At 39.4% G+C, this 25,135-nt stretch overlaps 1 protein-coding gene across 1 annotated transcript; it reads right to left on the reverse strand.

The window, feature by feature from the left end:
- Positions 1 to 672: 672 nt before the first annotated feature.
- Positions 673 to 22,317, reverse strand: TMEM47 (transmembrane protein 47). The gene is made up of 3 exons (XM_026087166.1): positions 21,866 to 22,317; positions 8,613 to 8,753; positions 673 to 1,391 (listed from the first exon to the last, which is right to left on the reverse strand). The coding sequence occupies exons 1-3, from the start codon at positions 22,089 to 22,091 to the stop codon at positions 1,213 to 1,215; spliced, it is 546 nt and encodes a 181-aa protein (XP_025942951.1). The 5' UTR covers positions 22,092 to 22,317; the 3' UTR covers positions 673 to 1,212.
- Between the last annotated feature and the right edge of the window lie 2,818 nt (positions 22,318 to 25,135).

Genomic DNA, 25,135 nt, shown 5'->3' on the forward strand with positions numbered 1-25,135 from the left:
ACTAGCTAGATTTTTTAAAAATGGCAGATTTTTCTTTGCAACAGCCTTAAAAAACAGTTTTTAATAAGTACTAGATCACATATGGAATAGCAAGTAGTTATTTCATCCACTTCTACCTTAACTTGATGTGAACTTTTAAGCATTTCCCATAACACAGAGTTTGTACAAGGGCATAAACAGAAGACAAACCATTTTATGTTTATTTTGTAATACCAACCAAAACTGGGAGTACCAGTCCAAGCTGCTTCAGAAGGTGTACAAAATTAGTATTTTAACCACTGCATCACAGCTCATATTACAATTTTAAGATTAATTATCTCTCTCCCTCTGCATTTATAATTGTATTATATATATTCATTTATACAAACAAATGCCTTCCAAAAATATAGTTGAACTTGTTCCATATGCATTTTTTTGTTATGATGTTTGGCCATTAAATGTGTATTTTGGACAACTGCAATTCATTCGTGCATTTTTAGATGCCTCAGGGATATATGAGGTCTTTTTCTACTCCCCCTTATCTCCACCCTCCCCCCAAAATACTCGGAGTCAAGACAACTTCCAACTGCACAGTCAGAAGCACATGATTCCAAGTTTGGACTTCCTTCAACCATCTGCCACAGCTGGCAGGGTAATGTTGATTACCAATTCATGAAATCTTGTTTTTTTTTCCCCCAGAAGACTGTTGAATGCAGATATTAGATAAGTCATTAACCAGTTACACTCACTGCCCTCAACACAGTCACTTGCAACTAATTCCTTAAGAGCTTTTTTGAGCAAGTAACAAGGGGCCAACACAGCCTATTGTACAAGATGCCATTGCCTGCTTATCCAAACATTTGAATCCTCTATGATACAGGGAAACTTCTAAATGGAGTTTATACCAGCTGCTCCCCTGAAGGCAATGGCAGATGCAGGCATTGCTTTCTCATTCTCACAATGATCGCTGTCATGTAGATCCTTTGCTTGCTGTCAGGAAAAACGAAGCTTATGTATCAGCAGCTTGCAGCATCTGCCTATGTAAGATCAGCAATCCTAGTGTTTGCAGTTCTTTTAAATGGTTGTAAAAGCTGGTTATAGTGTTCGCACCCAAAAGGCAAGGCTATTTTATCAACAGAGGAAACTGTTCGGTGCTCCACAGTGTTCTAAAAAAACCTGTGAGTTACAAAAGATGGGGTAATCCTTTTGTTATTTTTCTTTTCATTAAATCATTTAGTAATAGTCTTCATAGTTCTTAGGGTTCAGGCAATAAAGAATGGCACCCCCAAATGAAAATATAGTTGCACCCCAAGCCAGGCCATAGCCCCAGTTGAACTCATGATATATTTTCAAGCTGACGGTTTCGATGAACTTGATCGGGTAAAGGACTAAGCTGCACACCTGAAGAACAACTGAAAGAGAAACAAACCAAATGTCAGAAGAGGCCTTAATTCATTTTCATAAAAGAAGGAAATCATCACATTACTGAAATTCACATTTAAAATGCTCTCGGTGCAATTTTAACTCATAAGTTACTGCTCTTTGTGAAGAAAATATAGCATTCATTTCATCCACACAGAGCAAAGCAGTTTCTCTATATTCACTTGTACATGAACAAATGCTATTGCTATGGTACAATTATGATCCTTCAATTGTCCTGGGAATAAATAGTAAAAGCAATCTTTTCACAATTCTTTTCTCACTCTCCTTTAGTCCGGAGTCATTAATCCTTCTATAATAAAAAAACTAAGATCACTAGTCCTATAAGTATTATAAGTCAAAACAATGAACAGGAAGATTAAAGGAATATTAAGAAATGTAGCTCAGAATCAAATCATTTACCTGGCCTAGTAATAACTCATTGTAGTAAGTGATACATACTTACATTCAGTGCAGTCTCACCAAATTACATATATTTCATATGCATTACTGCATTCAGAATTAATGATATTATTACATGGATACCAAGGAATCCATAAAGTTTTATCAGCCACTAAACTTCCGAGTGGCAAAAACATTTCTTATACTGTGAATTTAGGGGATGGGGCAGAAATGCCTCATGCTGAAAAAAGCTAATAAAACAGATCAAATCCAAGGCAGGAAAAAGCTTAAATATCATTACTTTCTAAAGCACTATCCCAGAGAGAGCCAGGTTGTCATGCAGCCTGATCCACACTTCTGCAGTGGAAGCCAAAGTAAGACGAGTATTTTGAGAATTTTTATAAAACCAGTGCCAATACAAAATGCCACAGGAAAATAAAAAGGAAGACTGCTTTGGACTACAGAAGCCCTTCTGAAATTACACCAAGAAATTACAGCAAAATAAGATGTCAGTGACATTCTCCTACTGCTTCAACACTTCTTGGACACCAGAAATGTGTCATTCACCTTTTCATTCCCCCATGCACTCTTTAGTGTTGTCAAACTGGCACCTTTTAGTAGACCTGAAGACTAACACTCTGCTAACCTCTGGATAGGAACTGGTATGGGCAAATGATTTCCAGTACTCACCACACGCCCTCTGCAACATCACTCTACAAAAGACTCATTATATAATGTTTTGGGTTTTTTTTTTCCCTGTCAAATTAGTCTATGGGCTAGTCCTTAGACTCTCACTTGAGACTGAGAATTTGAATAATGTTGAGATAGTGGTTTTTCTGCTGTGGATACCAAAATCCATGGCGCAAGATTTTTTTAATCCTAAAGTTATTAAAGTGTTACTTATTGTTATTCTATTTTAATATAATTTTTTTCTGCCAGCCCCAACAAAATATTGTGCAACACTGGATAAATTTTGACAGGATGCACTAGGGAAAGCTCATACTCTTATGAAAAGATTGTGCATTCTAATTCTGTATAATGAGAGCACCACTACATAAAAAAAACACCTGAACATATGTTCAGCTTGGAAACACATCTTTAAGACCATTCAAAGTTGATGAGGATTTCCAGAGATGGATGGATATAAGCAAGTTCTTTAGTAGCTTCCTGAACTAGGGCTGCAGCATCTCTGTTGAGTCAATACAGAAACTGGCGAGGGGGCGGGTGGGGGGGGTGTTGATTTCCAACCAAGGAAGCTCTCCACCTTCCCTCAAAGGAATATCTGAAGTGAACTGTATTTTAACCTATGGATTGGACTTGCAAAGGAAGGAAAAAAATACACAAAAAAAAGTGAACTGATTCTTTTGGAATAGGAACCTGTGGCTAAACGAGCAATATTTACAACAGATAATCTAGACATTTTTATAGCAAGCTTTCTTACTTTTGCTACTACTGGTCCAGCTACACTATGGAAAAATTCAAAGGAAGTGCTAGTATCAACTGGCCAGCTGAAACAACTACCCTGCATAACATTGCTGTCTCTTTGCACTATTTTTGTCTCCTGTTGTTCTTGCTCCTTGTAAAGTGGAGAGGGACCAGTGAGAGCTAGAGGCAACAGCTGGTAAAGTTATGAAAAATGATGAGGATGATCCAAAGATATATTAAAACCAATGCTTCCAACTACTGATCTGCTTCCAGTGAATTTAAAGCGACTCCATGCTATGTCAACCTGTTTATGGGAAGTGTATATACTACCTTTCTTCAGAAATACTATTTTTCTTTTTTGTAGAAAAAAAGAAATCTTAAAAGCGCTCTACTTAAATTGCTACTGAAAAAAGACTAGTCATCTCAAACCACACTGTTCATTTCAAGTTTAGGCCCACTTTTATGACTAATGCTATGAGTCTTGCAAGACAATTTCATAGGTGTTATTCCATTTACATAAAATATATACAATTATACGTACTTACCATATCAAGCATGCAAAAAATCACATCAAACACTTTAAAATAAGGAAAATATAAATTCCAGTCACCTTCTCCCTGTCTCATTCAAATGTTTTACCATAACAGTCTTGCTGTCTAAAAACACCTTACAATGCAGTTTTTTATTCGGTCTATATGAAAATGGAGGTGCTGGCTAATACCTTCTGTATTTCTGTTCACTGTACCACTCCTCCCATTCTGCTTAACGCACTTTATTAATAACTGATGGGTGTTGCAATTTCAAAGATGCAATTACACAGATGCGAAATAGATTATAAATAGAAAACAGCCTGGACAAAAGTTGTTGAGAAATGCTGTAAACTACAGAACCCTACAACACTTTGAAAAACTATGGCTAGAAAGGATTTCCAAGTATCAGATGGTTGAATCCCTGCCCCAAAACGAATTCAACTGCACCTACATCATTCCGGATGTAGGTTTGTCTGCTTTCAAGTATCTCCTCTATAAAAGGCTGCAACCTATTCAGAAAGTCTGTTCAACTGCTACCCTATTCTTATTCTTAGGAAAACTCTCCAAATTTAATTTTAGAAAATATAAAATATAGAAAAAGAGATTCTAAAAAAAAAAAATAAAAAATCCTAAGCTAAATCTTCTCTTAAGAGTCCATTTGGAAATAAGTAACTAGTTATTTTCTTCTCTGCAGCACATGTACTTGAAGACTGTTGGCATATGTCTTGTCTATCTTCTCTTTCTATAAACTTTCTACTTGGGTTACATTTTTCTGACCATTCTTGATGCTCTCTGGTGGTCTCTCCACTTGATCCACATCCATCTTCAAGTACAGTGTTCATATTTGGATACAGTACTGCAGTTAAAGCCTACCAATACTGAGTTGAGGAGGATTACTTCACCACCTTGTTGATTCATGCACAAATTCCAGCTGACTTATCTCCATACTTTTTTCCTCAGAACTGCTATTTAGGCAGCTGTTTGTACTTAATAAAGCCTGTGCAATTAACCAGGAAGCAGCATGAAGAGGAAGGGTGTCCAGGCTGATTTTTAAAATACTAACAGTTCAGACACAGACCACCCTGCTACACAGGAAGACCAGGAATTTCAGCATGAGGCCCAACTGGCCAAGCAGGGGGCTTCCCAATGACCTAACATGCCAAAATAGGAACATACAAGACGGGGAAACAAGATGGACAACAAAAGGGGAGTAAAAAACCACTGCTTTGATACTTAGACACAAAATCAGGAAGGCTGAAGCCCTGCTGGAGCTAAGGCTAGCAAACGGCAAAAAGGGTAATAAAGGTTAAAACAACAACAACAACAACAACAACAACAACAACAACCCACACCCTACAGGTACACTAGTTGCAAAAGGAAGTTCAGGAAACATATGGACCCACTGATGGATGGGGAAGCCAGACTAGTGACAGATGATGCAGCATGAAGCTTTCTCCAAGGCCTCTGAGTGACATGGTTTGGGAAGTGAAAGGGCTGCCAGCAGTATGGGAACAACAAGTTAGGAATGGCTTAGAGTCATATTCATATCCATGGGACAAATGGGATTCACACAAGGGTGATGAAAGAGCTGGCCAGTGTGACCGTGAGTCCTCTATCATCTATGAAAGTCACAGTGATCAGGAGATATCCCTGCTAACTGAAGAAGGCTAATGTTGGGCCTGTCTTAAAAAAGGCTAGAAGTGAAAAATCCACAGAACTATAGGTTGGTCAGCTTCACCTCAGTCCCTGGACAGATTATGGAGCACATCCTCTTGGAGTCCATCTCCAAGCACAAGCTGGATTCACCAAGGGCAAGGGTCCAAGAGCTGCCAAGATGATCAGAAGCCTACAGCACATGATCCATAAGAAAAGGATGAGGGAGCTATGTTTATTCAGTCTTGTGAAGAGGAGGCTGAGGGGCAATTTCAGAGCAGCCTACAGCTACCTCCAAGCATAGCTGCAAAGGTGATGGAACCAAACTCTTCTTGGTAGTGCCAGACAACCTAAGATAATTTTGGGCAATGACCACATATCAATTTTAGAAATTCAAGATGGACATTGGGAAAAAAAACATCCATCAGGAGGGCAGTGAAGCACTGGGACAGCATGCTCAGAGAGGCTGTCGATTCTTCATCGTTGGACTTTTTGAAGGCTCCTTTAGACAAAGCTGAAACTGACTTTACCTACTGTTAGTGATAGTCCTGCTTCAGGAAGGAGATGGACTAGATGACTTGGAGAGTACCCTTCCAACCAGAATTTCTTTGATGCTATAATTCTTCTTGCCTCCCTGACTACTTCCTATTGAAGTATAACTTATTTTTTCAGACTATTCCTCCAGTTTCTCAAAATTGGATTCTGTCCCCCAATGTATCTTGCAATTCTTTCTAGCTTTACTGTAACTGCAAATTTAGCAAGTGTACTTTTTATTCTACCATGTCATTATGAAAATATTTAATAGCACAGAACTCAGGAGATAATCCTGTTACACAGAGTTGATAGTATGTATTTAAACACATTCACACCTGTCAATCAGTTGCTGACTTATTCTCAGTGTCTGGGTTGAATTACTCTTTTTGTCCCTTTGCTTTCTCATCTCTCCCAGATTTAACCATGCTTCCTTCTTCCTCCTCATCTACATACAGATTTCCTAACTGAAACCTGAAGCGCAGAGAGAGGGGAAAAAAGAAGAAGAACCCCCCCCCAAAAAACTAGAAGAACAGAAATGCCCAGAGCCAAATGTTCAGACTCTGAAGTACCTGGAGGCCACTTTTCCATTTTGTTCTTTCTCCCACACAGTGACTTTTGCAACCTTACACCCACACAGACTGTTAATGTCTCTGGGCAATCCATCCTGTGTCCCTCTACCAGAAGCAGAGGGATGCATTTCTAAATAGGGTTATACAAAATATTTTGTGATATCAGCAGATTAACAGGACAGGTGTTTTCTAACCTCAAAGATCTTCTGTGAAATTCATAGGTGAAGGTTTGAATTTATAGACCACTGTATAAGGCACAGACACCACCATGCTGCAACCCTGACATTCCCCTCTTCAGTAGGGGATTCTTTCCGTAATTCTTTCAAGACATGTCAGTCCATATTCACCTCTAACAGTAGCTGAAATCAGAGATGAAATCTTGAGGAAGCAACACTGACAACATCAGCATTAAATCCCCAAAGGATTCTCCTCAGACTTGCCAGATAATGATAAAGAATGGGGCAGGTCATTTTTGCTTCAGCATATCTCTCCCTCTAACATGTTTCAGGTCATGGCTATTGAAAATGCACACAGACACACACAGGTAAAGGAAAGAAGCAAACACCACCCGTGAGCTACAGCACTAGTATATTTTTCTTTTTGATGCAGGTAAGCATTGACACCCCTCCTAATTTTTGCAATAATAACTGGAACTAATTTTATGCCCAGTAGAATAGATTAAACCCACTCTTTCTAAAAAGCCACCAGTAGGATTTGGAAAATTGGGAGGGTGTTTTTTTAATACAAACCTAACTATGGTTTGCTAATCAAGCAATATGACAAGATAAGGCAGTGTATGTCTGAGCAATTACTAAACAATACTATGAGAAATTGAGTCTAAAGTCAAGTAAGAAACCAGTACAGAAATTCAATAATCCCATTTCCTTCAAAGTTAACTGCCTGACATGCTTTATAATCTTAGAATTAATATTAAACTTTAAAATAATGTCACCACTATCTTTACTTATTCAACTCAACTCAGCAATGTGACACCTAGAACAAAAAGATCCATTTCTGTTCAAAAAATCTGATCCTAGATTGTATTCCCTTTCTAAAATCAAATGAAATAGGAGCTTTATTTCTTGAACAAATAAAAGTGCATCTTAAAACACTGCTTTTCAATCAAAGTAATATAATCAGCAGGGGGCAGCAGGAGCCCTTCCCAGAGCTTTGTTTCATTTCCAAATACCCTTCAAATCCTGAATTCTTATTCTTTTCATATCCTTGTAAGTGGCTTTTTTAATACATCCTAAAGACTAGATTCTGTCATTCTCTTCATTACAGACTATCAGAAGGGGCTTAAGCTGCTGGCTCCAATGTAGATATGACTGATAGGAATGAAGGCGAAACATACTTGGTGAATCTCAGGAGAAACAGAAACATCCTGTGCTGACCAAGCCCCAGAACACCAGAATGTACAAAAGGAGATGATTTGATATTGTAATTTTACCTCACAAAACCAGTCTTCTGGACATTTCAGATTCATGGAGCTCCCTGAAGATTTTGTGTTAGTCTATATAAACTGTTCCATTCTGATGCTTTCAAAACCAAACAGGGACTACAGTGTGACAGCTGTTAAATTAATAACTAAGAAGTAAGCTGACACAATGAAATTAATTCCTCCAGTGGCACAGGGGCATATATAAACACCTTGCGACATAATCCTATTTATTGTCATACTTAGGACTTCAAGGGTTCACATTTGAGCACTAATTTTCCCGTTTTAAAATTTTAAGATGAAGAATATCCAAATATCAGAAAGGACTTTGCATGAAGAATAAAAATGGGGACACCAAGCAGCACAAATTTGCAGATTCTAAAAATGTTACTTTCAGATTTATCCTCTGTGGTCTCCCCTGCTGTACATACTTCACAAAACAGTAAACAATTGTTTCCATTATATTTAGGAACTGTAATAGTGCAGTTGCCAAAATGATTAACACACTGCAAAATTAGTATCCTGCAAATGCCTCATAGGACTTAACATAGAGCTAAACCAAACATCTCTGAATTTATATGCAGAACAAGGCACATCTTTCTTTTTCACAGAAGTGAAGCTGCTCTCATGAAATTTTCATACTTGTGCTGGTAATCTGCTTACCTGCAGCAAAGAGCATGACTGCAACTGGTCTGTAGAAGCGACGCCGAGAGCCCACGCAGATAGAGATCAGCCCCACCAGGAAAGCGATGAGAATGATGGCAGCACCACCCAGCAGCAGAGCAAGAGTCGCTATCTGCCAGTCTGGGTGGGTGGGAGGGAAGAGAGAGAGAGAGAAGGAAAATAAGTAATACAATTGCAGTAAAATAAGCCCACAGGCTTGACATAAGCAGGAAAACATGAGGAACACAGAGCCTGAATCAAGGATGGGGTTAATAAACAACTGTGTTTTGTTTTTCTGTTTCTTAATTAGTGAAACACCTTTACACAACAGATGCAAGTTAAGAGCAAAGTGCTGCAACCTGCACTTTTTCAAGGCTTAGTTGGCCTCGTTGGGATTTTTGCTCGGGTAAGACTGAATAATTTGCTACTTTGGTTTTGTCCAATTTAGAATGAGAAATTGAGGTGGGGTCAGGATTAGCTGGCGTTTGTTAGCTGACCCCAAGTCAGTCATAACTTTTCCCCAGCACAGAGTGAAACCCAACCTTCCGCTAGAGCTGGTTGGGGTGGCTTAAGAAGGGAAATGCATGGAAGCTGATCATATAGACACATCACTTGGGAAGTACCAAGGCCATACAATACAAATGATGAAACTAAGGGAAATACAGGAGCCACTCAAAGGAAAAAAGCATTTTCAATACTAAAAAAGGCAGAAATTAAGCCCTCATAAGGTCAGTTATGACCATTAGGTGGAGACTGAGTCAAATCCAAAGTCCATTTTAAAATATCAGTTACCCTAATAAGTAATTTTTCTTTTCTTCCCCCAAGGGCAACTTTTGTATTTGACACAGCACATCTGCTAATTATTTTTTTATGCATAACGGATGCAGTTACAAACAACATCCTTGCAGTCTTAAATCAAATACAACAAAACCCATTTGCAACAGATGGCCGTCATGGGTCTACATGACATTTAAGTTCTAACTTAAAGGCTTTTGTATGATTTTAGAAAGTCACTGGCTTTGTGCTGACCCTTTTCGCAAAAGCAAGTTTTAGACCTTGTCTCTTTGCCATTATGGGTGTCAAGAAAAAACAGAATCAGATCACTTATTTAACAATTCAAAAAAGAATATCTAAAATCAGCTTGTGGGAAAAGGAGCCATGAATGTAATGTTTATCTCAATACTTTAAACATACTAGCACCCATACATTATTCAGAATGAAATGGCAAAATGTGTGACACAGTTCAAATTCATTATTTTCAAAATAAATTTAGAAATCTTAACGCTACTAAAATAAGAACAAGAATACCAAAAATAAAAATAAACTTTTTCTTTTTGATAAAGAGAGCAAAATTCAGTGTTTTAAAAAACAGTACATCCAGTTTCAACAGTGACCTAATCTGATCAAGATACCTACGCCACAGCTGTGGGGTTTGGGAGCGGGAGGGCTGTAGCTAGTATCACCAAAAAGCCTTCATATACCAGAGGAAAAAGGATAAAAGAGATGAAAATAAAAAACGTGAATAAAAGCTATGAAAGCATTTCTAAAAGAAAACTTTATTTTTAAGGCATGTTTGTGCAAGCACACACATTTATTTTCATTCTTTTTAAAAATTTAGCAATGTTATTTTAGGCAATTATTTAATCACTAAGAACTACTCAATCTTTCAAGTTCTTTTACTCCTTGTTTTCATATTGGACCAAGAGCAAGGCTGGGAACAATCCTCCTTTCTCTTACCCTCAGCATGCAATTTAAAAGCCAGTTTGCTGTGTCCTCCTTTGTTTTACTATTAGTGGGATGGAAATACAATTTTATTTATGGATTGGAATTTTATGAGGAATGGTTGTTTAAGGTTGATATAACACTTCAGAAAACTGTAAATGGTTAGTATACTGATGATTTAGAAAGTATTCTTTCAATATCATAGTGCATTACAGGTATAAAATACAGAAATATATAAATGAAATGGATGGGCATCCTACCATTTTGGAACAACATAAAAGGAATCTTTATACTTGAAAACTACACAGATACAAAGACTAGACATGTAAATCCATCTTACCCCAAAGTTAAAAGTCATACAAAAGTGATAAAATACATGAAAATGCCAGATGGGAGAACTCAAACTAAGATTTTTGAAAGCCACTACAAATAATAAAATATTAAATGTTATCTTCAGATTGATCAGAAGCCAAAGTCTAATGCAAAATAAACATGTGCACCATTGGAGTATCAAGTAAATTGAAACAAGCTAAGTATGCTATTGCTTTCTAAAACCATGTGGCAAGATCAGTCACACACACACAAGTGTGGAGTTACAGTACAGTTTAGCTACCAGGATAGACATATCTACGGATTTTGGAAAGGTTAAAAAGAATTATACAATCTTACTACAGTATTGATGTGGGAGGTAAAAGGACAAATCAGTGTTGGAAGACACCTGCACTCCCAACTAAAAAAGAACTTAGCTAAACAAAATTAGTTTCTACAATAAGAGAATTCGCTCAATGATGTTGACAGTAGGACAAAACAGGTTCTTAATGTTCCTCTCTACTAGTTGACAACCAGGTATTCAACATCGTGTTTGGAGGTGAATTGTCTGGAATCGCCTCTGTATGTTGATTCCACCCTCCATTCACAGGAGCAGACAATAACACCAGCCTGTATGTTGAGCTGCCTGTTGAAACAAAGAGGTATTCTGTTTAAAGAACAGGACGAAAGTCAGGTCAGTTAGATACTAGTCAGATATTACTGCACAAATAATACGGGACTGAATTTTCCCATATTGCCTACCATGGAAATTACTTCTCTAAATTGCTTCTTTTCTTAGAAAAAAAAAAACAAAAAAAGATCAACTTTCATTTCTGAAAGCCATCATAGCTAATGACAAAATAAAGCTTATGCTGGATTAAGTAAGCAAAACCTTCTGCATGGGCCTTCTACTTAACAGCATATATTTTAAGAAAAATCCAGAGCACTGGACATGTTTTATAGAAGAGAAAAGAAACAGCCAAAGAAAATTGAATCACTGTTTCTAAAGGAAGAACATTCTGTAAATTAGATTGCTACAACAATATAAATGCATGTAGCAAACACCTTCCTACAGTAAAAACCTGTAGTTGCCTCAGACTACCTAGGAGTGATTTATAACACACAGCAGCAAAGCAGGAACAGCAGATTCCTGTCTATGCAATGGCTGTTGCATAGCGTTACTGCTACACAGAACATAAACTTCATAAGTCTGCTTTAGAGGTATCCAAAATATGCTTGCACGATTTCTAGGCATGCAACAATCTTGCAAATGAGTTACCATACTCAGTTCAGGAAACCTGGCAGTTCAGTGAGACTCCTTGAGAGTGTGGAGATAAAAATGTGCATGAACATGAGCAAAATGGGACCCTGTAGACCATCATTAGCTTCCTGGGTTCAAAACAAATTTTTTTTTGGTGCTTTAACAAAGCATACCACTGTTTTCCACTGTACATCACTATGATTTGTTTAAATTACATGTTTAATGACTATAACGAAATCGCACCCTACAAATCTTAATAAACTTCTAGATGTTAAAAAGCACTGTCATCTCATAGTAACACCCAAATTGTTGGTTTTGTTTTTTATAACTGTAGAGACAACAAAAAGCATACGTAGTAAATTAGCCTTTTATTTTTTTCCAGTTTTAACGATTTTAATATGTTCAGAATTACATTGATGATGGCACCTATGTCCCATATGAACAACTGGAATTAATACTTTTTTTTAATGATTGTTAACTAACTCAGTAAGTAACTTAAGTAATTTGAACCCAGGTACTTCACACACATTTTCAAAATACCAAACAGATGGTTTAAAATTCATAAAAATGACCATCCTCACTAAACAAACAAACACACACCTAAAACCAATGACAAAAATGTTTACTTTCAGTTAATGGTTCATATGTAACTTGGTACCTTTTTCTAAGGATACCCTGGCTGTATTGGTCTTTGGAAATTCTGCCCATTTCTTAGTGATACAGAAGCACAGTGTTAACGGGACATTGAAACGTGCAACTCTTCCTGCCTTCCCCCCAAATTAAATGACCTGAGGCTTCACGCTGTAAATTCTTTTTTAACTAGGAAGAGCTCTATCTGCTCTATTTCTTGGGCAAAACTATACTAGGATGAAATCAGGGAAAGTCATTAAAAAAGGATAAAACATCTCAAAGTTCTGAGAGAAATGTTACTCTTAATAAATGGGTCATCCGTTAACATATGAAAGTGCCATGCAAATGGTTGCATTGTCAGAGTTTTCATGTTTTCAGCAAGTTTCTAAAAAATTAAATAGTGTCTCTACAAAAAATACAGATGTATTGTGGAATATGTAAAATATTTATGTATGATGGCTTTTTCAAACATTGCAAGTACAGTAAACTGAATTAATCTCTTAAGAAAAAGCCAAGTATTCCTTTGCTTTGTGTAATGGTTCTCCACCAATTCCTCTTCTCGCAGAGACTGAAGTAAGAAAAATACATTAGTCTGTTATATGACAGTGGTAATGAATGGCCTTCTAGTACTGGGGGGGGGGGGGAAATGGTGAGGGAAAAACAAAAACAAAAAACACTCTCTCTAAGGCAAGTTCTTCTGATTCATTGCAAACCTTCCACCTAGTACACACCTTCTCTCAGCCAATAAATATTCTTAGAAATTGTAATATAGCATTTAAATGCAAGAATAATGAATTTGGAAGAATGTGTCAAGTAAAGCATAGAAAGTTGAGGCACCCACGCTTAAAAATTACATAAAATCCACTGAATGTCATAACAATCAACTAAGATAAATAAGGCAGCCAGAGATATTTCTAATTGCTTCATATTCAAAACCGCTTCTAAGGCTATAAATGGCCATCAACTTAGCTATCATATAACCAACAACAGTTTTTAGAAAGCGTAATAATTACATAAAAACACAAGGGAGACTCTACTTTTGAATGTACATTTGTCACACGTTCAGTGTGACAGTTCAGATTTCATCTTTCTTCAGCATTATCAGATGCTCAGACTTCTACGGAAGGTCAAACTCCACTGAATTCAGTGGAAGTATGGAGGCAAAGCAAGTACTGCAGTCACCATCAGGTTCTTAAATATTATTCCAGAGAGAAGTCAATTCCTTGGAACCTCACCTGAGCCAAAATAACTTTTTTTTAAATGGAGCTGCTTATGTGAATTCTGTTCCTCCCATATAGCTTCTAAAAAGAACTTATTTGGCTGAAAGGTGGATGAAATGCAAAATGGCTAAACTTGGGAAGCCCAATGAGATAAGATATGCCCATAAGATATGCAGTTTATACTTCTACACTCTTGTATAGCCAGCACCACAAGTATAGACCTTAGAGAATCTGTAGGGTACATTTTTATAAACTAAAGAGATGCTTTCTGGCAGGATCCAGACTCCATTAAGTTGCTCTAGCCACAACTTTCCACAGTGGAGCCTTGTACAAAATCTCAATAAATATATTCTCTGCCCATTGTCAGTTTGGCTAGTATGCTTATTACGGTCAGCTGCTGCATGGACACACTCTGGCTTTTGCATTTTCTTTTTATTTTATGAATTCAGAATAAGATTTTTCTAAAGTAGGAAAATGATTTGTGAGTGTGGATCCTCAAGTCACTTAGGCACTTAAAAAGTGTTACCCAAAGCAATTTTTGCCATGGGAACCAGCCAGCTGTGGCTGAATGTATGATTTCCTTAAGACAGAACACAAATATTCTATCAAGGCACTCATCTGCTTGTGACATTAACCTGAACATGAACACACACTATAACTATGTGAGGCCATGGACATGTAAAAGGAAGCTGTTCATTGATTGAAGGGACAAAGCAATCTTCTGCTTCTTTTTCAAAAAAAAAAAAGAAAAAAGAAAAAAGTTACATACTGTGCTGTTATTTTAGAACTTGGTCTTCATCTACGCACAGCAGCATACAGTGTGAAGTTCTCAACAACAGTTTTGCACAACACACGCGAGATTTACAGTGAAGTATTCAAATAGGTCTAATTCATCAGGATTTTGACAACACCCAAACAGAGATTTGAGCATTTTAAGGTGGGTGCCAAAATCCTTAAGTGCTTCCTAAGGATAATTCAGAAGTTCCACATAAGGCATCAGTCACTTTCAATTTACCGGACAAAAAACTTGTAGGATGATTTAGTGCTCCTGATATGGCTGGAGAGTCATTTAGAGCCAGTCAAAGAAAAAGTAGGCACAGGCATGCATCCAAAAAACAGCTAACTGGGTCAAAACTGGGAATGCCTGTCTCGGGTTGAGATGCAGAATGCTAATGACTTGTTGATGATGGTAGCTGGCACTGATGAAGGCAGGCACCTCCTTTGTTACTAGAGGTCAGAGGACTTCTCAGACACTGCAAGACATTGGCTTTTCAGCTCCGGCTCCAAACCTGAACTTCTGCTCCTATTCCCCAGAAGAACTTAACACCAGGTTAGACTGAAACCACTCTCCTCCTCCATCTGCTAAACCCAGCCTGGGAAAAGATAAACATAAGATCTATAAGGTCTATGAACCTTATATAGGTGAGAAGGAACCTGAATCTGTGCCTTGCTTTGAAGGGATGCTTATCTAACTGGTCTGGTCTGTGTTTCTGATGCTATCTATGTGCCTGTTCAATGACACAAAAATGCCTAAGCATTCCCAGAATGCAGCCCATGTTCAGGGCTCTCCCAGCTTTGAGGGAAAAGTTCTCAGCAGTCAACTGCAGAGTTGCAACCCTTCTGGCTTCACTTCTCTTCATAGCAAGATAACTTCAAGCAGAGGGAAAGAGCCTGGCTCTGTTCCAGGTTAGACTGCAGCTGGTTGGATCGGAGACTCATGGGAAGCAGGTGCTCCAGGATCTAACCTTCTCAACCTAGGAAAGACTAAAAACATACTTGCTGGGTGAGTGGACAAATTAGGCAGCCATTGTGCAGATACAGAAAACAGTACAGGAAGTGTTTTAAACTGAATATCGCCAACCATGTGGACTTGGTGGAAAACTATGGCAGGAGTTCAAACACCTCTCTATTCACTATTTAGTGACAAACACACCACAGGTGTCTTTCACCTCAGGATGCCTGGGAGCCTGTCAGGGACAGTTCGGTTCCCAGAGGATTCTGCAGCATACAAAGAAGACATGGTTTCAATTTTAGCATCTCTATTGCAGTCTTACATAAGATATGGTCTGCATTAACCTGTCTGGTCTACCTCTTTCTTCAGCTGCCCTATTAGCCAGACTAAGTATGGCCCTGAGACTGCTGGACTCGATCTTTTTGGATACTTAAACACCACAGCAAGCCTCATCCTTAGTCTCTGTAGGACATCAGACTGAACAACAATTTGCTGCTGAACAACAACAGCAACAAAAATACGGTAACCATCTCCGATGCTGTGCAAAGGAGACAGATTTTGCAAGTCAACAAGATGGTCTAGTGCCTGGGGGTTTACAGATGTATGAGCAACTTGAAACATAGCAGGTGCTTGCTCAACTGCCCACTGACATACATCTCTCCTGAAGAGTAAAGCTTATATTTCTTATTTATATAAAATTATACATTTTGGGGGGTTTTAGAATATCTGCTCTCTTTCTGAGTCTCGACCTTCCTGAATTTCTAAAAGCACACAGTAATATTCTTTGAATAAAGTGCATCTTCAAATAAAGAGTTAAGTGCTCCCATTATATAGATCCTTATTATCTAAAGATAATATGCATTGCACATCACTTTTGCCAACATATGACTTCAAGACAGGCACAGCATTACAGAAAATCATGTATCTATAATTCATTCACAGAACAGTACATGAGCTCAGGCATTTCTTCCATTGGATACATGGCATTCTTCTGAGACTAGCTTTTTACTATGTCATTTTAATTATTGGGCATTCATTCATTCAAGAAAAAGAAGCCACACACACCCACAACTCTACAAACATCATAAAAACCTGGAAATCTTAAACTGATGTCATTAGGAGAGAAGCGTGGGAGCGGTGTTATACAAGCTTTTCAAGAAAAGCTCACCTCTTCTGACCTCTTCCATATATACTACTACATTTTAGTAATCTGAAGAAGGAAAAAGTATACTTCATGTTGTAATAGTAATGTAATTATTTCCCACAATTATCAATGTTCTTCAAGCAAACCAGCAGTCTTCCGCAATTTCAAAACTCATTCCAGCATACCTTGTGAAAATCAATTAGCATTTAAAATAGTTCAAAGAGTACTTCCCATCAAAATGATGGCCTTTATATTATTGAACTGGAACGAGCAAAAACACATAAAGCAATACAGTTGGATAGACTCTACCCTCTCCTGCTTGTTACCTTATGTGGTCATCTATGGCTACAAATCAGTAACAGAGGCAAGGTTACTCTCTATTTGATTCTAAATATAAAGTATCATCAAATATTTAAACCACTTATATTATCCCTACCACAAGGAAACTCTCTGAACTTACTGGTGCAAGATTTCTTTATTAAATAAAGAAGACTTAAAGAAACAGGATACATTACTGATTTTAAAATGGCAATGAGCAAAAGCAGTAATAATAACCCACTACGGTTAGAGGCCTTCCTTTATTTTATTTTTTAAAGAGTATTATCAACCACAAAGTGCATGGTGCTCTTTATCTGATCATATAAACTGACACAAACCTCACGCATTACACATCAAGGTGCCAGAACCATGCCTCTTAGCTGGTTGGAGGAGGGTGCCTGAAATTGTAGCCTCCATCATACCAAAAGACCTAGATTACTATAGGGACATCTCGGATCTGCTACTTACACAGAGCATGGCCTTGGGAAATCTGAGGCTAAAATAATTTCTCCATTTGTAGAACAGGGAGTCAACTTTAAATTGCTCTACTTGGGGCTAAAGTGAGGAGTAGTTTGCAAATTCAAGGCATTTTGAAGACATTTAAGGAGCCAGGTAAACATCAGACTTTACAGAGTATCAGTCATCAGAGATTCACAGGATAATTTTGGTTGGAAGGGACCTCTGGAGGTCATTTAGTTCATCTCCCTACTGAAAGCAGGGACAACCTCAAAGTCAGACCCAACTTCAAAGTTATATCAGGTTTCTCAGTGTCTTAAACAGCGACTTTGAAGTAGTACAGCTTTTGATTTTATATCCACCTTCAGATAAAATATTGGGAAGGATTATTAAAGAGAATAATATGCAAAACAACAAACTATATTACTCAAAACTAAAGGAATGTTTTATTAATATCTCCTTATGTTTAACTACTTTCTTCAGACTAAACAAAATTACATTTGTTCCTCCTATGTTACTTTACAGCAAACCGTCAGCCTTGCTGAGCTTTTTACAAACATGTGTCAACGTCAACTCAGAGCAACGATCCAGATCTTCTAATGAGGAAGCTGCTTTTGAGCTAGCAATTTCCCCTTGGAACAACTGCCTAAATTCAAAGCATGCAAATACCATCCAAGACTATTGAGCCATGTTAATTCAGGTATCTGCATCTAATGTATAATTAAGGTTAAACCCTTCAAGTGCTACCAAATGAGCAGTCTATGATGCTTTTAAATTTTAAGAACAAATTAAAACAGAATTATAAGCATAAAACCAGATTTAATTTGTTTTAATGCACCATGCTGTAAGTTAAGCTTACCTTTATTCTTTGCTCACTACTAACTTTAAAACGTACAGAGACCCTGTTGCATTTATGCCCTTGGGGTTGTTTTTTAAATATTCATGGACAGTTTTTAAGACTATAATATTCTTAAAGAAAACTGAATGTTGCATAAACACATACAGGTTGTTAAGTAACAAAAGTTGTACGTTCCCATAAACCAGAAATGAATGAATACGGTTAACCCGTGTGAAATCTGAGTATTTTTACATGCACTATTTACACAACAACTGAAATGCTCCCAAAGGACTCATTCTGTTCTATGAATAACATATACACACATTTAGGCCAAAATGCACAATGTTTACCTGACACATCAGATTCTGTAGTACCATTTAGGTTTCCCATATCATATTCATGTATGATTTTCATGATTTAGAGAACTACCATAGCTACCATCTATTGCATATATTCAAATTCACTATTAGTTCTGTAAGTATAAGACAACTACCTGTACAGATACAGACACACGATGCAGTAGTACATAAGATGCATTTAATTTTAAGCAGATATTGTGCAAAGTACAAATATTCATACATAACTCCTAACCCCCAACAAATCTGTAAACGAACCATTACAAATTAGGCCTAATCCACCTCAAACAAGGTCTAAAAAACCTCTGTTTAAAGACACCAAAGATAGACTCCAAAACCTGTAAGTTTTAGTTCAGCACATGGGTTTTAGATAAAACAGATTTGAAACAGACAACTTGTGCATTAGCCAAAGCAAGCTTTGATCACAGAAAATAATGTTATGCCAAGACAGCTGACGGAACTGTAAAGCAGCATTGCTGGATTTCATGATTTTATCACAAACCTCTCAATATTGGCAAATTTGTTAAATTTCCAGCTTCTGAAGTTGATATTAGTAAGAACTTTAGAATTTCATCAAGGGGAGAGAGAGACAAGGGATATGCAAGAATACCTTTATAGCTCCTGTGATTGCATGGAAAAATTTGAAAGTGTGATCTAAATAAATTCTAAAAAATAAGAAATAAAATGAAGATCAGATCTTTCATACTCTTGAGATTTTTAAAAATAATTTTGACTAAATATTTGAACAGTGATATTATGAAGCACTTACGCAACTTTAAAAGCACTAGGAGAGCATAGGACTGCTTGAAATCTATAGAAAGAGCCCTCAAAAGGGTGAATGAATGAATGCAAGCACACATACTCTAAGCATCAGCAATACTCAAGGAAAATTGAGGAGGATTACTTCATGTTACAGCCAATGTAATCATTCTCTGTACATTTCCTTCCGCTCTACACTACTGAGTTGCCCTTTTGATAGCAGTCAGGGGTCCTACATCTAATTACAACAAAGGTTTTTAATTAAACCTTGAATATGCTTTAACAGCTCCTAGTATGAGCTTGCCCTTGATGGTACCACTTGAGGTGCTCTCCTTCAAGGGATGATGGAGTAATCTCTTAAAACCATGGGTGAAGATGCCTTTTTCCCCCATGCATACCACTGCTTTTCACAGCTAGCTAGCTACAAAGCTGTTTGCATTGGTATCAGGCTAGAAGAGCTTTCCCTGTGGGAACTCTCCGCTATCTTCAAAATATACTGCTTGCTATATTCTTGATGTAGTAGGAAAGTGCACTTAAAATATTAAGCAAGCACACAAAATGGTCTGGAATATGAGCCCCATCCAACTTGGTAAATTTCCTGGGAGCCATTGACTTTAATGGGAATTGTAACACACTTGGAGGAGGGGAAGGAAGCACAGCATAGTTTCTCATATTTCAGGTCTCCTTAGAGTGCAAAATTGTATGCCAAACATGAGGAAAATGAAGGGTTTATTCGACTCACCTCAAATGAAACAATCATTCACTTCTTCTCCAGTAGCTTGTGAAACCTAGCTCCACTAGCCTGTAAAGTATCTGAGGAAAATGAGCAAAGCTCATTCAGAGGACTTGAATAAAACTGAATAGTCAGGAATGATTTCAGGAATGTTTGCACAGGGTGGAATAAAGCATCTTGAGAAGGTAAATTTAACATACACTATCCAACAAAGCTACGTTTTTTTTTTCCCCTATACATCCTCATCCATTCATCTTTTACCTTTTTCATACACAGGTGATTAACAAAGCAATGACAGAGATTAGTTGCCTTATATGCTGCTCTGTAAGCTGTCCTGCTTTTCTTAACGTCCCACTTTTGTGTGTGTGTGTGTGTGTGTGTGTGTGTAGGAAGGGGGGGGGGGAGGAAGAGAAAGACAGCTTGGGGAGGTGGGGGGAGAGGATTTGAAGCAGGTTCTCATCCAAGCAATCTGAAAAGTCTTTTTGCAATCAAGGGGATACTATTTCAGGAGACAGAGAGAAGGGGCAAAGGATTCATGTTGCTAAGGAGACACGTAGAAGCTGACATTCCTACATAAATTTCCATTTAGACTGAGAAAGGAAAAGAAAGCTCTCCAAAGTTTGTTTAGATACCCTAGTAACTGATTGAAGCTGACATTTCTTTGCAATTCATTTTGTCATTATGTGCTTTAAAGCGAAATCCCAAACAACATTCAAACCCTCCAAATATTACCCTATACAATGACAGAAAAAAATAACAGCAGCAGCAAAGGAATGTCTGCAATTTCTCTTCAAGCAGAGATCAGTTATTGCCCAGAACCTATAACAGGATTTCAGAGAAGCCAGGAAAAAGAAAACCTTTATAAGACACAGGAAACCCCTAGCCTAAAATGAGCATCTTGTCCCTGTATGATTTACCATCGTGTGTGTTGGAGAGCACAGTGATCCAAATGGATGATTTGGCAATGTGTGTGTGGGGGGGGGGAAAGCTGATCTAATTTGTGAATGTTTCTATCAGGACTCCAGAAGTTGCAGGGAAGCATAAAGCAAGTAAAATAACCCATCGAAGCTAGGACAAATACCACACTACGACAGCATCTATGGAGAAATATTCAACAGGCAGCTTGCTTATACCATTCAAAACCAGTTTCCTATGCAACCCCAACAATACTGAAATAGCAATCTTAAAAATTATTTATGACCAAAGGTATAGAAAGCTGAAGAACGAACGAACACCAGGGTGTCAAAACAGCGAGCGTGGCGAGAAGGCGAAGGGGCACGACAGATGATGGGAAAGACGAGCACCCGCTAGAGAAAGCAACGCACCAGCACACCAAGGGAGAGGGCAGGAATCCGGATTTCGTCTTCACTTGGGGCAAAAATAATCATTCCTGGTTAGGAAGCCCCAACTTCTTAAGCAGTTCATTGGGGGAGGGGGGGCGGGAAGATCCTTGAGCCCTAGCAGTTTCTCATTATAGGAGAACAACTGCCCCCCAGGGGAAAAAAAAAAAAAAAAAAAAAAACAAACAAAGAAAAAAACACACAGAACTAGCCCAAACTTAGGATCTTCCCTGAAAGCACGGCGGAGCAGCAGCCGCCTCTGCGCGGAGAGAAGCCGCCCTCGCAGCCACTCCGGCTCCGCGGACCAGAGCGGGGGAGAGGCGAGAGCCGGGCACGGGCGCCCGCACGCACCGCGGGCACCGAGGGCCCCGCCGCCACCCCAGCGAGGTGCCCCGGGGGGACACGGGCCGGGGGCGAGGGGGCGCCGCGCCTCACCGCTGTGCAGCGTCGACTCGCAGAGCCAGCTCTCCAAGGTGCCGGGCTTGCGGCAGGACTCCCAGAGGGACAGGTAGTACTGGTGGTCCGCCGTGACCCAGGCGGGGCTCAGCACGGCTCCCAGGTCCAGGCACAGCGCCAGGAAGATGCACACCAGCCCCACCAGCTTCAGCGGGGTCAGCACCGACACCCGCACCTCCTCCATGCCGCTGCCCGACGACGCCATGGGGCGGGCGGAGCGGAGCGGGGCGCGCTGCCGCCGGCCCCGCGGGCGCAGCGCCGGGAGCCCAGGGCCGGCCGGGCGGAGCGGCGGCGGCGAGGCAGAGCAGCGCTGACTAACGGCGGGCAGCGGCGGCTCCGGCAGGCGGCGGGCGCCGAGCCGCCCTCCTTCGCTGCGCGCCCGCCCCCCTCTATCAGGTGCAGCAGCTCCCCCTAGTCCCGCGGCGCAGCGCGGCCCGCTCCGCTCCGCTCCTCCCACCGGCCCGCCCCTGCCGGCGGGGCCGCCGCTGCCGCCGCCCGCTCCGCTCCGCTCCCGCCTCCCGCCCCGCTGCGTCACCGCCCCAGCGCGGTCCGCCGCGCCTCGGGCCTGCGCGGTGCCCGCTCCGGGTCGAGCTGGGCCCCGGAGTCACCGTGGCCCCGCCGGTGCCTCGGCGCCACGGCACCGTTAGGGCGAGGAGCGCGCAACCGGGAGAGAGGCAAGGTCGCCGCCGAGCCAGTATGAGCAGTGCCCGACCCCGATGCCTCCCTCTGAATTGACCTTTAAATCGCGAGTTATTAGTACAAGGCCAAAAAAGAAGGAAAAAAAAATCAGTCTTTCTTCGCGTACCTGCTTGCAGTTCCTGCTCCCCTCCGGTTGCATTTTGGATCCCAAATTAACTCTTGAGAAAGGACGGGTGCTTTGCCTTTTCCTCTCTGCTTATTTTGTCTAATTAGCATTACAGTGCTGAGAATGTCAAGCATGAATGTTTTGGTTAGTTATTAAACATGGATCCTACTGTAATTCACTGTCTATAAAACAGCTGTCTCCCTTGAGGTAGAAACACAGAAACAGAGGTAAAGTGTGATATCCATTAAGGATTATTAAAAAGAAGATTCAACCTAAGATTTGAAGGAGAACACTGCTACCTGTATTTGAGGCAGAACTATAAAAATGAGAAGGGAGAAATCAAGACGGGAAAGGCATCTAGTGTAGAAACACAAAAATACTATCCGCAAGTGCTGATCATTGTATCCCTATTCATTATATCTGGCTTGTTTCAGGGCTTTAGTTTTCCTTCTAAGATCCCGCTTCTGCTTTTTTTCTAACTGTAGGACTGTTACCATCAATTTCAAAAGGTGCGGGATTAAATCCTAAACGATTTACACAACTTTTCTCCAAATTCCTATTTCACTCTGTTCATAGTCCTTTAAGGGAGAAATAGAAAGAAAAAATAGTATTCAGGAGCTTCAGAAAGCTCCTTGGAGCAGTAGCAGCCTTTCTCCTACAGCTGTTTACAGGAGGTAGCATATGAGGTCTAATCAGGGAATACTGGTTTCTGGCTGCAGCTGCATTACGTGTAACTTGCATATTTTGCAACAGTTTCTCCTTTTCATAGGCATTTAGGTATCTCTTTTGTTAAAATACAATAACCAAAATTCAGTGTCCTGATACCATATTATGGATATCAGAATGCTTATAGAAATGATGTGATGCTAGCAGAAAAGTATTACATATTTCTGAGGCTTCTAAGCCATAGATAGATACTTGTGAATCAGGTAACCCCAGCCTGTCATTAATGCTGAAGAAGTGCGTTTTCTTGACCTGTTCCTGCTAAAAATTGGAAGGAAATGAGATTTGTTCGGGATTTTTTTTAATGCCTGGTAAAAGTAAGTAAGTACCAGACATTAATATGTTAGCCCATCAGACTGAGTCATGTTAGTATTACATTCCAGTTGTAAGATGTTAATTATTAGAAGAACATAGCAAATATAAATAGAAAATGAGAAAGGAATTAAAAATCAATAAAGAACATAGTTGTTCCAAGCTAAACACACCATTTCAAAATTGTATGAAATGCAGAATCATGACTCCCTCTTAGTATTGCTTAAAAAGGTGGAGAAAATGTCAACAGTTTACTAGTAGTATATGAAAACTTGGGATATTATATGCAGAGATGGCAGTGGTATCTATAGTTAATGTTCCCAGCACTTTCTATGCAAGATTCAATTTGTTTTTACTTTATTAAACCTTTGCTGTTTGGGCTAGAGCTTCCTCTGCAAGATGTTTGCCTCAGGTTGATTTTTTTTTTACGTTCCAGCTAAAGTACAGTCATATGTAGTTTGAAAAAAATATACATTTTCACTGCCTGTAAAAAAAAAAAAACAAACTTGTTCATGTTACTGATTGAGAAGCAGAAAGCCGACATACAAGCCCTTGTGTCAGGGGTATTGTCTTAATGCCACGGAAAATTAAACATTAGCTTTAGAAAACAACACCAAAAAACCCCCCACCCAAACCTAAGCACAACCTGCACACCACACTGCAATTTGATATGCCCAAGAGAGATGTGTTAGCATTTGGCAGATAAGTTCTCATAAGATTTTGTCTGTACTGGGCATGCTGCGTCTGTTTACAGCTGCTATGTCTGAATGAAGGCTGTATCAGTGTATGAATCCTTAAGCATGCCCCAGCCTAGGCCTTCTGGCCCACCACTGAAAAGCACCTGGGAGAGCCCTCTGGATATGAAAAGGAGTAGGGAGATTTTCCCCCCATCTCAGGGATGTTCTGCTCGAAAAGCGCAGGATAAACAGCCCAAGCAGTAGGAGTAATGGTAAGGAATGATCAGGTATCCTGAATCCAAGGGTCAGGAAAACAGTCTGGGGTGGGCTTTACAAAAGAGAGGAGAGTTGAAAAGGTGGCAGCAGAGACAGTGTAAAGTATATGAGCAAAGATAAAGTGAAAAGATGCAAAATGGAAATAAGCCTGGAGAAACTGAAGTAGCAGAGTTCATAACAATTTAACAAGCACCATTGCCTCTGAAATTTGTCTTTCACTTGAAGAGTCCTATGACTACCATTTTTTCTTTGGTGAATGGGTATGAAATCATGTGTATGTGCCCTACCTTCCCGAGTGGTCAGTCTAGAGGAGGAACAGCTACTGAAACTATTAGTTTAAGTGATGGAGATCTCCTCTGTTTCACTGCAAAGATCTGACCTTTGCTGATACCAAAGTTGAAGGGCAGTGTAATTTCACACAGTGAAATTACAGCATTTCCACAAATCACTTATTTT

The sequence above is a fragment of the Apteryx rowi genome, unplaced genomic scaffold (genome assembly GCF_003343035.1).
Source record: "Apteryx rowi isolate R43461 unplaced genomic scaffold, aptRow1 scaffold_708, whole genome shotgun sequence".
Lineage (NCBI taxonomy): Eukaryota > Metazoa > Chordata > Aves > Apterygiformes > Apterygidae > Apteryx > Apteryx rowi.